The sequence below is a fragment of the Lepisosteus platostomus genome, chromosome 3 (assembly GCF_059453375.1).
Source record: "Lepisosteus platostomus isolate fLepPlt1 chromosome 3, fLepPlt1.hap1, whole genome shotgun sequence".
NCBI lineage: Eukaryota > Metazoa > Chordata > Actinopteri > Semionotiformes > Lepisosteidae > Lepisosteus > Lepisosteus platostomus.
The window spans coordinates 66,366,166-66,382,491 of NC_142613.1; the positions used below are offsets into that span (position 1 = coordinate 66,366,166).

The window sequence follows — 16,326 nt, forward strand, 5'->3', positions numbered from 1 at the left end:
TCAAGCATCAAGTAACTAATCACACTAAGGACTGCACCTAACCCAATCTCGATAAAAAGCCCTCAACATTTTGACTAATTTCATACCCACTGCAAGATGACAGCACATCAGAATTTTGACACACTTGACAGCAGCTTTGTTCACCCAGGAAGGCTTACATCTGCATCACGGAGACATGCTAACTTGTTCAGTTCAAAATTGTCATGCTGATGTCATGGACATCCAGTGCTGGCTAAATCATCCCTTTTCTCCAGGGCTCTTCGTGGAGGACTAGGATCCTATCCAAAGACAGAGCAATCATGTACTCCTGCTTGCCATGACACTTATGAGGCTGAGCCATTGGCAGTGGATGGATGGACGGATATCAAAGAATATCTTGAAAGAGTCGATCTGATGCAGGAACATGCAAGATTCTTCACTATTCCTTTTCAATCCCAGTTATCAGTGATGTACTGTAATTGCTGCACCACAACCAAGATTTTACCTATTCACACACAGTCCTTGTTCCATAATTGGGCCTTCCTTTTAAATGGAATCTTTATTATCATTAACTAGAATAAAGAGTCATTAACAACACTCACAAATCTCACATCAGACATTCCACTACATCGCTTAATTGATTCTAAATCTAAATCTAAAATTCTAAATCATTCTAAAAAGTTCTAAATACTTAAGTCCAGTGAACTTAACTACTGTTTTTAGCATCCGTTTACATAATGCTACAATCAGTATTTAATTATTAAGAAAGTAACGACATATCATATGGTATGACTTTGCATACTGAAGAGCTTAATATCAAACAAATAAACACATGTATAACATCTCCAATCGAGAAGCGAGTGTTCCACAGGACATCATTAACTAAAAATTCAACAGCATACAGAAGCTCTCCTGCCCATTAAATGGAGAGAGATCTTGCAAGGAAGATAGGCACTGATAGGCACTATAATGGAATGCCATTCAAAACAGCACACGCCTTCGAATGAATATAGAAATATTTTGTTCTTTGGTTGCAAGAAATGTGAGGCTTTCTAACAGCTTATCTTAATGGATTTTACGATTTGACTAGGTAACACATTGGTTGCTTTTATGTAACTTACAGTAATAAATTAACTAAGACTAAGGCTTGCCTTGAAAAATTATCACGTGCAAAGTAATACGAAGATCATTTGTTACAGTATATTGTCATATGCGGTATAATGCATGTGAAAAATACCCCCCTTATCGTACAGTAATGGACTCTAATTCGATACGTAAAAATGAATCTAGGAAAGCAAGCAATGTACAGCAACTGCATCTCTTCATTGGAATTCTAGTGACTATAGAACAAAAAACGTTCTGCATTCGACATATAAAATATGTTTTGCATTCTGAGTAAAATGTTTATCTTCACTTTTAAATACATTATTATGTGCAAGGACTATTTATTAGTTATACACATTCCAGGAAACGTTTTATCTGTACGTACCTGAAATTCAAGGCCATAAATAACAGGTGCGTCGTCCTCCATATTTAAACGTTTTAACACTTCACGCTAACGTTTAATTCGTCAGTTTAATTGATTCTGTCCTCACGCAATATCAGGTATCGATCACTTTAAGCTAACATTTCCGCGAACCACAAAAACATTGTGAATGTTCCGTCTAAGTTTGTTACGCTATTTTACCATAACACAAAACAAATGCACAGGTTTGGCCGGCAAATGATCGTAAAGTTTTTCAGGAATACAAAACGACACGTTTCGAAGGCATTTGGTACACCTCGGCTTCCGTTGGTTTCTCTTCCTATTTGTTGTGCGCATGTGCCTGTTTTCTTCTGCTGTCATCTGGGAAAAGGTAAACCAGACGTATTTAGCTTTTAATATTTTAAGTTCTGGATATTATAAACTTGCTGTATTTATTTTTTGTGTTGTTTAAACGACAGTTTTGTGCGACTGTAACTTATATTTGATTTACAATGTGCAATATAGGTAGGAGGTGTTGATTTTAACGTTACTTTACACTATTTGGTTTTATATAGCTAGCGAATTTATTTTTTCAAACCCATGTAACTCTTCGCTGCGTTTGATCTTAGAAGATATTTGAAACAATATGAAACAAGATCAAAATATATAATGCATTTGATGATTGGATTATGAATTACAGGAGTCAGAATTTTAATGAGAGGTTTAATATAATCAACGAATAAGTTTTACTTGTATTTGTTTTTGCATGGTTTATTTCACAAATTCTAAAATAAATTAGATGTTTTAGCGCTTTATTTCTGTTATTTTGGAGTGGTCGATGACACTTGCATGATAAATATTGCACTTTTTTAAGAAAACAAAAGGTACCTTAAAAGTCAGATCATTTTTCTCTGAATTGTACTGGCGTTAATGTACTTTGTTAAATGGATAAGTGATGCTCTTTCTTTGTGTTTATCTTTTTTCTTCTTTTTAGTTTTACTATTTACTCATTGTTTAGCACTTGTTTCCCATTAGATATATAGTAAATGATTTTTGTTATACTATTAATTCACTGTTTCTTTTAAAGGGATAAAAAGCAATGGAAGGCAATAGTTCAAAAGCTCAAAATCGGGCATCTCTAACACTGGATATTGCTGGGGAAATGGGCAGTGAACGAAATGAAGATTCATCTGCCCAGGAAACTGAAAGCCAACCTCCAGAAATTTTCTTCCAAGAGGAAAATATTGACTTGGATTTGGAGTCATTTGTCACACCACAAGAAGAGAGCCATTCAGAAAATTTCATAGATAAACTTAACGATCAGATGATGGAGAGTGTCATGATATCAGACTCTCCGAATAATAGTGAAGATGATGCTGGCCAGATGGAATCTCTGCTGGAGCAGTTTGAAGAAAGAGGAGACTTTGAATCAAAAGAGACCGAATGCAGTGATGAGAAAACCATGCAAAATGTTGAGACGCCTATAATCGAAAACCAAGGTGACCCTGAAGAGATGACTGTGACCCCTGCGGTTCAAGATGAGAAGCAGTGGGACCTCGAAGAAGAAACCAAAGGAAGTGAAAGGGAAATAATCCCTAGCCAGCCCATGCAGGAAGAATCTGATATCGGAAACGCCAAGGTCCAACATACAGATGTTTGCACAAACAAGGAGTCAAAGAATGAGCCAATCCCAGTTTGCACTATTTTCAGTCAAGGTAATCTACCTAAAACACAGTCCTTAATGCCAGATGGCTTTGAGCCTGCGCTGGTTAAGTCTCCTAGTTTTGGCAGCGCTATTGAAACCCCAACTAAACTTGCCCCTCTGGTCTGCCAGCCCAGCCCCAGTTTAAGCAAGTTTTTTGCTGACAATGGGAGCTCCAACCCTGCAACTGACTTCTTTGATTCTTTTACAACCTCATCTTCTTTCATATCTGTCAGCAATCCAAATGCCAACTCGCGCCTTCCAGCTCCTGAACGACAGCCTTCCTCTCCACCTGGACCTGTGCAACAGGAGTCTAGTACCCCTACATTTTTCTTTGCTGCTGCACCCCTGGAATCACCTGCTCCACCAGGTGCTGCTCAAGTGGCACATCCTTTCTCCAAGATGCAGGCCACCTTCCCAGGCAGCGATGACCCTTTTGCAACTGCCCTAAACATGAGTGAAATTGACAGGAGGTATGACGCATGGCTTCCCTCAGATGAAACAAGGAAGGTCTTGATTTCTGTTGCAACCCAGCAATACAGCCCTGTGTCCCTGGGAAAAGAGAAGCTCTCCATGCCTGGGCTGAAGTTTGACAATCTTCAGGTGAGTATTGGAAAAGGGAAAGGGAGTATTAAATATAAATATTAAATATATATATATTTGTACATGACATTGTATTGTAATGTCGTGTATTTTCACACAGCTTTGTTAAGTGCCTTCGGGCAACCTTGTTGTGAAAGGTGCTATATAAAAATAAATTGAATTGAATGTATATGAAAATATATAAAAAATAGATAACCCAACAATATTGATCATTTTATATATATGTTGTGATGCTGCAAGGGGCGGTGTCATCATTGGGCATGCAACAGACACACCCAACACAAGCCATAGGGTTTGACGGTGCAATTCAAAGTGTGCGAGAAGTACATCAACCACCATTTAAGAAAACAACAAAAAAAACCTATCCCTTCGTTGGGCTCCTGGCTACTACTTATTCTCTGTCCCTAACTACTAAGCCCGGCAGAGAAGCTGCTTACTGGCTCTCGCACAAAAAAGGCCATGTCCCAATAGTTGCCGTAAGCCCATCTTCAAAGTCCACACTTCTGTGACATAGAGCATGTGTGGACCTCAAGTGCGAGAGTAGTCGAGGGTGCATCGTTATAAAAAGGGTAATGGCACTCACTAGTTACACTGGTCAAGGTCAAAAAGCTTTCTGTTGTTGATGCTTTTATTCCAAGTGCAAGTCGGCAGATTTTGTTTAAAGAATTTCTCATTCGCCGTTTGCAGTTTTACAAGGTTGACTTGGCAATACCTCAAAGCTTTGTATTAATAACTATGTGTACTATTATATATTCTGTGTACAAAATACGCCACAGGTAAAAGAATATTCATCCGTCAAAATTAGGTGACAAAATAAAAGCTTTATGTCAAAACTTCATACCCAGAAAACATAAAGTATGAATCTAAAGTAGCCTAATGATTTTTTTTTACATAAAATATTAAGAATTTTAAAACTGTAAAAAGTTTATATTTACTAGCACATGAATATTTTATTCTCCATGGCAACATGGTTTTGATAGGTTAGAACATGAAACGTCACCATTCCATAAGAAATTGGGGGTAATTCCTAAGTGAAGTTTGCGGACTTCAGAGAACACAAATTGCAACACAGATTTAGAAATGTGAAATCCTAAGCTCTTGCAGACTTTAGCAGGAGCATGCATATGAAGTACACAAGATGGCAAGTGTACATATTGGGACACCGCCAAACAAACCCATTCTTCACATTTTCAAATGTCAGTGGTAGTAATGTCACACAGAGTACTGGTTCATACCACTGTCCACCACTCGCCTCTCTCTGCTCTCTTGCCATCCCTTTTCTATCTCTCACCACTCTCTCTTTGTGCTGCCAGTTTGGTAGTTACAGTAGCTTATATGGGCTGTGTGAGGGCATCTAGCTGCTTCTCACTCTTACTGATTGCCAGCAGCCTCTATTATATGTTTGACAGCTCCTGTTGGCCATCATGGTAAGGGCAAAGCAGTCAGTACTCTCTGGGCAAAATACCACCCCTTGAGGACCCTGCCCCCAGTGGCATTACCATGTGTATATATGAAGTATTAGAAACAAACTAGAAACATAAAATACACCTTCTGTAGCAAATGATTAAATTATATTTAATGGTCATCAGTAAACTGTGACACTAGGTGAATTTTAAGCATTAGTCAGTTCAGTGTGGTAGTTCTGTATTTTGTACTATGGACTTTGTGTTTCAGGGAGATGCTGTCAAGGATCTCATGCTGAGGTTCCTGGGGGAACAAGCAGCTGCGAAGAGAGAGGCTTTAACGGCAAACTCCGTGGATCAATCCTTTGAGGGCCTGAAGCAATTAATCGTGAGTGTTTGCTGAAACATTAGAACACTAGCAATTGTTGGTGCATGTCAGGGATATATAAAATATATGAAATTCTGGCATAAGAATGTTTATCTAAAATACCCTTTAAAAACAAGTCTGTGTTTTGTGAAGATATCTCTGTATGTTCTGTTTCTGTATATATCATGCATCTTATGTCATAGGGAAAGCTGAACTTTCCTTTGCTTATTCTGGTTAAGCTTAAATTTTATGATTAAACTTTAAGGAAGCCGTATCTTCATGCTTCAAAGTCATGTTGTGCTTTCTGTTTTCAAAAATCCAGGAAGCTTGTTTTAAAAATCAAACAATCTCCAAACGCTGAAACATGTACAAAACCTTGCTACTCGGACTAGAAAGCAAGATTTAAGAAACAGACTTTTAAATCTTCTTCTACTGCTTAACATGCATTGCTGACATTGTAGCAACACAGTTAGAATACTCATTAGAATGAACTTGAGGCTCATAAACCCAGTTATTGCCTTAGGGCCTTTAAAACCATTCAGTTTTACTTTAAAGGATGTGACCATGAATGGAGCAGAAAAGGCCATTGATCTCTGTACTGGACCTCAGTCCTGTCTGTGGTGTGGATGTCTGTCTGAAAATCATAACCCACTGAACAAAAGAAGTTAATACACTTTCACCCTCAAGAAGGGTTAATTAAATGTTAATCACATTTCTACTTCTACTTCCAGTGGGATGTTTTTACTTTTTCAGTTGTTCCACTATAATTTGAATACCACCTAGTCTAACACAATATTAATGTTTTATGCTAACAACTTGTGATTCAGATAACTGGAAAAGCAAAAACACGAGAACTGAAATTCAGTATACTCTGGTTCCAGAATGTTAGATGATGACAAATAATTGAAGTGGTAGAAGTGCAACTGAAATCATTTCTTTCATGCACTCAGTAGAACATTTGTGATCCCAGAGAGGTAAAAGATGAATAAATCTCAAAGAATACTATGGAAATAAACATTTCCTTTTTGTTTTAGTTCGCCATTCTTTCCATGTTTTTTTTTTCCTCATGGAATACACCAATATGAAACTATTTATGTGTTTTATCTGTCTACCTTGCTCTGTCCAAAATCTCAAACAGCTCTGGGGCTTGTTCCCTGGAAAGAGTTACATTTCTGCGGCTCCAAATTCAGCTCATGCAGCTTGTTCGCTGACCCGCTAATGACCCCGACCCAATTTGGCATTTAGAATTTCCTCACATATCTAAAAGAAAAAAAAATATGCTGGTGTCAACGCCATTCTACAGTGCACATGTATAATGTATGCTGCTTTTGTTTGAAGCTTCCCTCAGTCACTCAAGCTGCACCTGGAATGTAATGAGACAACACAAAATTCATATTCAGAGCAGACATCTGTATGCCGGATGGGCCACATAAATACCTGTATACATGGGATTAATTTAACTAGAGGTTTTATTTTTCTACATAACAAAGGTTTTTGACTAAAAGAAGTATAAATCCTTATATTATGCTTATAGTTCTCTAAAATATTTTCTGAGAAAATTGAATATTAAAATTATTTACAGTATTTACAGTGAATTGGCTGTGCATCTGTAATTACTATATGAGAGTTTTTGTAATGAACAATGTGTCGTCTGTTGTAAAATTATATATTGCTTTGATGGATGGATGTTTTTGAATGTTGCCAAAGAGTGTACACTCATTTATTGCATTTGGATTTCTAGCCTCCATTTTTAAATTCCCGTCTGTTAATGGTAAAGATCTGTAAATATTTTCAATAAATATATATCTGTTAAGTAAATATTTTACTTACAGAAGACGGTGTACTTCAAGAAGTTGCACGTACTTTATTGTATCCTAAAAGTCAGCAGTCTCAGACTACTATCATTTTATATAATTTTACAGATATTATTTATGAAAGCTATTTTATACCATGTATTTTTCGGAATCCTTCCTAGATATCTTGTTTTCTTGGCATTGAAACATTGGCACTGAAACTATTGAAAACCTTAGATCGTGATCTGGTTTCTAATTACTTGGGGAAATTAATCATGGTTGTTTTCTGTGAGAATCTGTTGTAGATGCTGTGTGCAATACCTTACCCTTATTTAGAAATCTATTTTCATAAATGCATTTTTTTAGTTCTGCAATGGGGTACTGTAGGAATGTGATAGTGACTCATACTGCAGTGGCAGTGCCTGACTGCACTGTCTCCTGCTGTTCCCATTTCCAGTAGCTTAGCAAAGAAAGCTGTCTGGTTGAAAAAATTTAAGGACTAGAAGGATCCAGCACTGATGAGTTGACACAGTAGTGTATTTATACGGGTTTCTTCCAGAAAAGACACAATTGATCTTTGGTCCTGTAAATTAATGTCAGTTTTAAAAACTAAATTAAGAATACAGTTCTGCCATTAAAAGATGCAATCTGTTCTACTTTATATTTCTCTTCCTCTCTTGGCAGGTATAAAATGTATTAATGGGCAAATGAAATGCCCAATTTCTGGTTGATAAAATTCCACGGGCTTTGGACAAGGTGATCCTCCTATGAGTAGCATCAACCAGTCCACATTTCCTCTTCAGTCTTGTTTTCTCTTCCTGCCATCCTCATTCCTAATCCTTTTCCAATGATCCTGCCTTCCAGTTCTTTGGAGATAAGCACCCTTCTTTTCTCCACTGGCAGGTACTCTCGTGTCTTGTTCTTCAAGAGTCGGGTTATGCAGGTCTCTATGCTTAGCTAATTCTTTGAGGTAGATGATGGCAGAAGCTATATATCTGGAACAGTATAGAGTTTATTTTCTTCTCTCTTTGAAAGAACATGGTCTCCCAAATACATGAATAGCTGAAATGGCTGAAATGTTTCCATTAGGTGGACAGGTGTTTGCATCATTCAACTGCTATATATCATTGCTGTCTGTATGTTGGATTTTAAGTGAGTAAATATATAGGCTTTGGTATGTCTACATGGTACAGAACTTTACTTAAAGGACAGATGGCTGATTTCCCTTGTTGACTGCATCACCTTTTTCTACATGGATGTTCATCTGGGAAATGCTGAGCTAGGAAAGGCTACTTTATGAAAAAGACTAAATTGTTCATTTCGAAGATCATTTACATTTTCTAGACCCGTAGTACTTAATCCTAGTACTGGTTTACCTTTGATTCTGTTGGTATTTGTTCTAGCTGTAATCTTAGTCACCTGTGCTAAATGTTGCTAGTAATTCATATGTGTGCTTATTCAGGCTTTTCGTTTTCTACACTCATGGTTTCAAACATTCTCTGATACAATACAGTGGTTATCAATCTTGGTTCTTGGTAACTTCTGTCTATTCTGATTTTTGCTAGAGTGAGTTCTTAATTACAGGTTAATTTATTTTAATTTTCTACAAGATGTTTTATTTTTAAATTTTGTTACATGTCTTGCAAAGCAGAAATGAGATTTATAATAGATATGAACCCTGTATTAATTATCGAGTTTCAGGATTGTCTTCATGCAGGTGTTTTACTGACTGGACTGAAGCAAAAGGAAAAGCACAGACTTTTTGTGGGTTTTGAACAATTGTACTCCCACCTGTGCCTCTTCATCATTAATTGGTCATGTGTTAGGAGCTGTTTAATAAGAAATAAGTTGATAATTAGCTAGTTGTTTTATGGTTTTACTGAGAAAATAATGTATTTTAACGAGGGTATTTTTTAAAATCAAGGTCTGCTTGCTTGAAAAAGAAAGTCGAAACCAGCAAGCAGATCAGTTACAGGCACCAATTAATACTGGTGATTAAGGGCCCAGTTGGAACGAAATCCAGCAGACACAGGGGCACTCCAGCATTAAAACTGTTTCAGATCACAGTGTGATCTTAAAATGCGTTCTGCTCAGGAAATGTTCAGCCAGTAAATTCCACACTTGGTTAAAATATAATTATAATATTGTAATGAGTTATAATTATAAAATAAGAGGCTATCCAATCAGTTATTCAAATGAAGTATATTTGGATCAGCAATACAAATCAGCATATAAGAATCAGGTCCTGACAGCAGCTTGCTATGCAAGCAAAATATAAAGGCTAATACTAAATTAACCCCCTAAAGGGATTACCAAGTTGTATGTGGCACGTGTGTTCTTGATTCTCAGGCACAGCTTGATAGACTAATGACCAGGCAGCAAGCTTGTACAGAACAAATTCAATGTTTCAGCTGCAAATAGATATTAACAAGTCTGTGAATATCAGAGTTCTGTCTTCTACTGACAGAATATCCCAGAAGTCTGCCCCTTTAATCAAAACAGTAAAACACCTAACAAAGCAATGAGGAAACCAGTGTCCTATTAAAACACTCAGGAGTAATCTTCCTCTCTAACCAGACGCTTACAAGTGAATGAGAACCAATTTCCCTATTCTAACACTGCATCACTAGCCCAGGAGAGATGTTTTTTAGCATGAGGATTCCACAATATATAAAATAAATACGACGGCTAACACCTTTTATGAACAGTATGGCTCTTTCGCAGTGTTCAGTTTACCTCACAGAATCTGATATCACGTCTGATTTGAATGAGTTCCATGATACAATCTTCTTGATGATGTCTGTTCTTTTCTTCCTGTCTTTTTTTACTGTATTGCTGTATTTACCCTGTCATGAGGCCTAGATTTTCCCTTGATCCATGCTCATGGAAGCTGGTAGTGTTCTCCCCATGAATGGTCTATACAGTAACTGTTGATTATGTTTTAATATGGCTGACTTAATCATTCAACAGTGGTTTAGTTAACGTCCGTTATTAGAAACACTCCTTTGATCATCTGTAAGGCAGCTGTGTAAATATAGTAGAATAATACCCATTGCCTCGTACCTTTGGAGAAAGGTAACTTTGTTATTAAGTACAAATGTTGCCAACCTCACTGAACTCCCCTTACCACAACAGTATATTACAATGGTGCTCTTTCATAAGTCACAATGATTACCTTACCGCTGTTGGTTATTTTTGCCATTCTATTCCAAACATTAAAACGTCTCAAGACTGCTGATCCTAGCCATTCATTTTTAATGTAGAATGGTATGATCAAGGACACTTGGTTATACACACATGAAGATGATATTGCAGCTTCATCAGACAAGATGGTTGTCTGAGCCATTTTCTAAAAACCTTAAAAATGTTTCAGATTTTTCCTTCATAAGCACTAGTAAACCAGCTGACTAATATGAGCAACACACACTCCAGCTTTACAATTAAAATGGTGAAAAATAGTTTTCCTATATAAAGCAAAATTGCCACTTGGATACCCACACTCTTATTCTAAAATGTAGACTTTGACTTTCTTAGTCTAAAAGCGTACATTTTTAGGCATCATCCCATCCATGCACCGTTGAACAAATCAACAAAAGTTTTGTTCCTCCATAACGAATAGCTGCATTTAAACCGATCATAGTATTAAATAGGTTTCAAACCTACTACTGTAGAAAGGTTTTTGAGTACTTATATGCTTTAAACCTGGTTTGTTCAGTCATGGAAAATATTACAATTTAAATATAAAAATGTTTGTACATTTTTATTTCACTTGATCACAAAACTCAGGATGATAAATTAATGTGATATTGATTTCTATAAGCACACTTATATTCATGAGTCTTTGCCACCTTCTTGTGGTTATTATTGTATTCAAACATTGTAACCCATGAAAAAATAGACATTTCTTCCCTGGTCAACATTTTTAAACTTATATCAACTTTCATGTTTACATGAAATATTTTTATTTGATTTCTGGAAGTACAACACATTTATTTTTGGGAAGGCTTATTCAGTGTGCTGAGCTATAAGCAGAACCAAGTTTCTCATATTAGTATAAATCTGAATGTTCTAGATCTTTTTTTCAACTAGTAACCATTCCATAAAGCGTAACATTTTTTTTCTAAAGTGTCTCATGACAAACTTTCTTGAAAGCCATCAGAACCACTTGTGGTTTTGTTCTTTTGTTGAAATTCTGCACATCTGGCATAAGACAATTAATTTTTAATGCCTGAGAAGGCATGCTCTAGGGGGTTACTGAATGTTTTTTTCCTAGTAGAGTACTCTGCACCCAAGGAATGAGTTGAAGATTCTGACCAGCATTCTAAAATGATTTCCTCTTAGAACTATAGCAGTTCAGGTGAAGTGTTAGTGAGTTCCAGGTGGATAAATGCTGAATTGTTGCCTTTTGTTTTGATCTTTTTTTAACTTTGATGTGCAGAAATTTGCTTCAAGGGTTTTTTGTGGTAGTGTGGATTGTGGTACCTCCTGCTGTGTTGAGTCAGTACAGTGGTAGCTGTCGGGCTCTACCAACTCATCTCTGAGTCAGCAGAGCCACAAAAGTTTTGGACCTGTGGTATGATATGCTTTCCTTAAAAGATGGCTGGTTATTATATCATATTGAAACACCAGATTAGGAATCTACTTAAGCATTGTTGGAAAACCTTCCAAATTAAAACTGGCAAATGTGTGGTATTTAACAGTATATGCATTTTTATCAGTAGTGTATTAATAGCCTGCTGATTGGCACTACTGCCTCACAGCTTCAGAGACCCGAGTTTGATCATGGCCTTGGTCTGTGTTTTTTTGCATGTCCTGTTTGTGTTTACATGAGTTTTCTTTGGTTACTCTGGTTTCCTCTTGCCTCCCAAAGATATGCAGGATGGATCTGAATAATTGTTCCTGCCAGAGTTCTATTCCTGGTGGTTCTCAGGAAGACGAAACTCATATTTCTGCTCCATTAGGAGTGGCTTTTGTGCCCTTCTGCACTATGCTTGTAATGGAGTATATGTTAGAATCATATACACAAAAAAAGTGTAGCAAAGTACAGTAATGGCTAGTGCTGTGGACTCAAATCCCAGATGGGGACATAACTAATGTATCCTTGAGTGAGGAACATCACTCTTGTTTCTTCAGTAAAATTTCTATTTGATTGAATAACTTTAAATTTAAGCTGTTTTGGCAAAATATAGGCAGTACTATTTTGTGATGTATTCCACAGCTTTGGTACTGAATGAAAAGACTGATACCCATCTTTAAATCCTGATCTCCAGCAGTAAAAGATTCCCAAAATAATCAAATCTCAGATTAAGAATTTGACAGAAAGCTCTTAGATGTACTGTATATGGGACAATATGTCTTTATGATAACCTGGAGCTAGATCATTCAGTGTCTAATACGTGAACAGGAGAACTCATTATGTATGCTTCAAATGGCAGCAGAGGATCAAAACTAACATTGGTGTTTCTAGTGAAAAACTTGATTTTTGCCATGGTTTATCAAAACAATGTTCTCTTGCATCCATATCTCGCACAGACCTAAAAACTGCAGAAAGTACAGAAACTAAAAGTGTCATCAGCATAGAAATGAATACCTAGTCCTCAGTGGTTAATAATCTGACCAGGTGGCATTGTGCAAAATATAAACAGCAAAGATGCCAGTGGAGAACCATGGAGAACACCCTGAGTAAGTGGTCAAATGTAAAGCCATAAAGATTTTAGAACTGAGCCCTGGTAGCTTAATAGAAACATTTAAATGAAGTGAAGTTTCGGTAATCCCTATGATGATGGTTTGTGTTGTCCAGCAGCATGCTATGATTGATTGTATCAAATTCTGGAGTGGCTGAATCATCAAGTCATTAACAGCCTTAACAAAGGCTGTTTAAGAACTGAATCTCTATCTAAAAAAAATTGAGCCCGCATATGCCTTATCCATTTATTTTTGCCAGAAGCCGGACTACAGAACTGGGTCCAGATCATGTTTCCTGAAACAGGAGTAATAACAACATACTTTATATATAAAGTTTTAATATATCATATTTACTAGGTTATTAATCATTTACATATGTACACTCCAGCTTTTATGATTGTGTTGTCCGAATGTTCTCGATTTAGTTTAGTCGCAAGAATTTAATAAAAATCAGTTAGCAGTGAGCTGTGCCTTATTGCATTTACGTTTTGGGGCCTACTCACTTTAGCTGTCTTTAAACTTTCTCTGTTTTCTAAAGGAAATTATGGGGGACATTTGTCGTCAGTCATACTAATTTTCTCGACACCTGTATTTTTCCATCTGAGATTTTAAAAATAACTACCTAACCTGTATTTTTATTGTTATATTAAATGCAACCAAAGCTTCAGATACCATTTACAGTGTTTCCTCAAATTACAACAACCCAGGTTGTGCATGTTTTTCCGTACCATGAATTTTACGTAAGTCAAAACAAACTCTTTCTTAGCCACTGTGATGCATACATACTGTATACAGTAATTACCACTTATGATATTGCAAAGATCCTCCCGTAATTTCCGTACCAGTGGCAACGAGTGAGAAAGGAAGAGACAGTCTCACCAGGGTATATTGTCCAATAATGGTCAACAGGTGTGTGTGCGCCGATCACAGAGGGGGGTAGAGACTCAGGGAGAGAATGCAGCAGCAGCTAGCAGTCGATGAGGGAGAGAGAGAAAAAAACATCCCCCGATTATATAAATGGAGAGAAGTGAAAACAACGAATGAAAAAAAGTTTTAAATCCGTATAATTAGAATAATTAAACACTAAGCAGCAGCCATATCACCCTGCAACTCACAACTGGCAACCCACTGAAGCTAAGCAGGTGTGAGCCTGGTCAGTACCTGGATGGGAGACCTCCTGGGAAAAACTAAGGTTGCTGCTGGAAGAGGTGTTAGTGGGGCCAGCAGGGGGTGCTCACCCTGTGGTCCATGTGGGTCCTAATGCCCCAGTATAGTGATGGGGACACTATACTGTAAACAGACGCCGTCCTTCGGATGAGACGTAAAAAACCGAGGTCCTGACTCTCTGTGGTCATTAAAAATCCCAGGGCGCTTCTCGAAAAGAGTAGGGGTGTAACCCCGGTGTCCTGGCCAAATTTCCAATTGGCCCTTACCAATCATGGCCTCCTAATAATCCCCTTCTATGAGTTGGCTACATTACTCTGCTCTCCTCCCCACTGATAGCTGATGTGTGGTGAGCGTTCTGGCGCACTATGGCTGCCGTCGCATCATCCAGGTGGATGCTGCACATTGGTGGTGGTGGAGGGGAGTCCCCATTACCTGTAAAGCGCTTTGAGTGGAGTGTCCAGAAAAGCGCTATATAAGTGTAAGCAATTATTATTATTATTATTACTATTATTATTACTAAATATAGCATACATTACAGTAAATTAAACATTGGAGAGACTGTTCAGTTATTAAAACACCAAATAATTAAATCACTTGGGTGTTTCCCTGTTATGATTACAATGTTTTACAATTTCCAGTGAAAAAGTACAAAATGATAAGCAGAGATTAGCACGTGTGCATTACAGCAGAGTGAGGCTGAAGTGTAAAACAGAGCCCTGGTGTAGACCGTATTTTTTTTGCTCCACACTATTCATCTGCGGAAGGAATGTACTGCACTGTTTGCTCTTTAATTATGTAGTATAACTCAGAAATGTTCCTATGGGGTCCATGGGATGTTTTCATGTAAAGTTGAATTTATTTAAAATTTAGTCTTGTGTAACCCAAAGAAAGACATAATTTTGAGTGTACACTACTGCCCACTAAATGGAAATTTGATGCGTCTTTACATTGTTCTCTGCTGTAAAGTAACGAAATCCTGATGAGCCAGACATATCATTTGGAAAAGAGAAAAAGCCTGCTATTTGCACATCATTCCAATACTTTATTTCTGTTTTCTTTCTTGGTGTGTTCGGGGTGTAGCTTCCCCTGTGAGATACTACTACATAGCTTAGTCCCTGAACTTGGTGTTAAGTGTAGAACAAGATTCAAATATCAAAGGTAAGTCTTGGCCTACCCTTAAGAGCCTGTAAGCGATTCCATTCAGAAAATAAATGACATCCACAGCTCTGGTGTGACTAGCTGAGATGTCACTTCACAAATTGAGCCTGAAGGATCCAAACATCTTGGCTCTGACCTTTCTAGATATCAATGAAAATGGTTTGATAACAGGTTTAAACATTTATGATATTCTCATTGTGGTAAACACAACATCTCTGTCATAAGATCTACTGGTAGAAATTTGTTGCTTAAGATTTGGGCATTGACTATACCTCTATGCCACATAACACTGAGAAGATTTATACATTGAAAAAATGGATGTTCCCCCTTATCAAAATAACCTATAGCTGATATACAGTATAGAAATATGTCAAATCTCTAGGTATTGGGACATTTCTATAGAAAGCTTTAGGTTATTTTCATTTTCAAGGTCTTGCTATTGTAATGCTTGAGAGACAAATGTTTCTTGTCATTGAAAATTATTAATTTCAGCCTTGCTTCATCCAGTATGCGGCAGGGTGCAGTTGAGGTACATTAGGTGAATAATTTCACCAGCTTAACTTTGTTACTACCTGTACGTCAGTTAAAACTGGCTGCTCATTAGTGGTTTGTATTTTAGTTTTTGCCAAGTTTACTTGTAGAGTGAATGAGAGAGATGCATTTTTTATAATTCCCAATGTAAGGAATAACAAGCATCTTGGCTAGCAAGGCCTAAAGAGGCTTCCTGCAGACCACTACATTATCATATTTCATATTTCACCTGTCAATTTGGGTAAGAAACCAGTTTGAAGCACTACTGTAGCCCTGTTGTGCACCCTGTCTAAAACTAAACCAGTCAGAGGACTTGATTCAGAAGTACTTGTGTCATAATCTAAAAAAACTCAGCCTTTTCTGTTTCATAACTCCACTTCAATTTTGTTTCGTTGTTTATCAAAATAAATGTCAATTTCTAAAAAAGAAAATAGGAGATGGTAAGGGTTAAACCTCTGTTCCATAGGAAATAT

General features: G+C 37.1%; 2 protein-coding genes across 4 annotated transcripts in view; one reads left to right on the forward strand and one right to left on the reverse strand.

Annotated features, from left to right (window-relative positions):
- eipr1 (EARP complex and GARP complex interacting protein 1) overlaps nucleotides 1-1,658 on the reverse strand; it is a 41,557-nt gene extending 39,899 nt beyond the window's left edge. Inside the window, exon 1 of the mRNA XM_088626537.1 lies at nucleotides 1,469-1,658. Coding sequence (XP_088482663.1) covers nucleotides 1,469-1,510 — 42 coding nt within the window. The 5' untranslated portion in view covers nucleotides 1,511-1,658. The remainder of the gene's footprint in view (nucleotides 1-1,468) is intronic.
- Nucleotides 1,659-1,725: 67 nt separating this feature from the next.
- trappc12 (trafficking protein particle complex subunit 12) overlaps nucleotides 1,726-16,326 on the forward strand; it is a 35,897-nt gene continuing 21,296 nt past the window's right edge. For 2 of the 3 annotated variants that reach the window (XM_088626533.1, XM_088626535.1), the window contains exons 1-3: nucleotides 1,726-1,835; nucleotides 2,532-3,749; nucleotides 5,424-5,540. In XM_088626533.1, the coding sequence (XP_088482659.1) occupies nucleotides 2,544-3,749; nucleotides 5,424-5,540 (1,323 nt within the window). In that variant the 5' untranslated portion in view covers nucleotides 1,726-1,835; nucleotides 2,532-2,543. The other variant, XM_088626534.1, reaches the window with a different exon arrangement.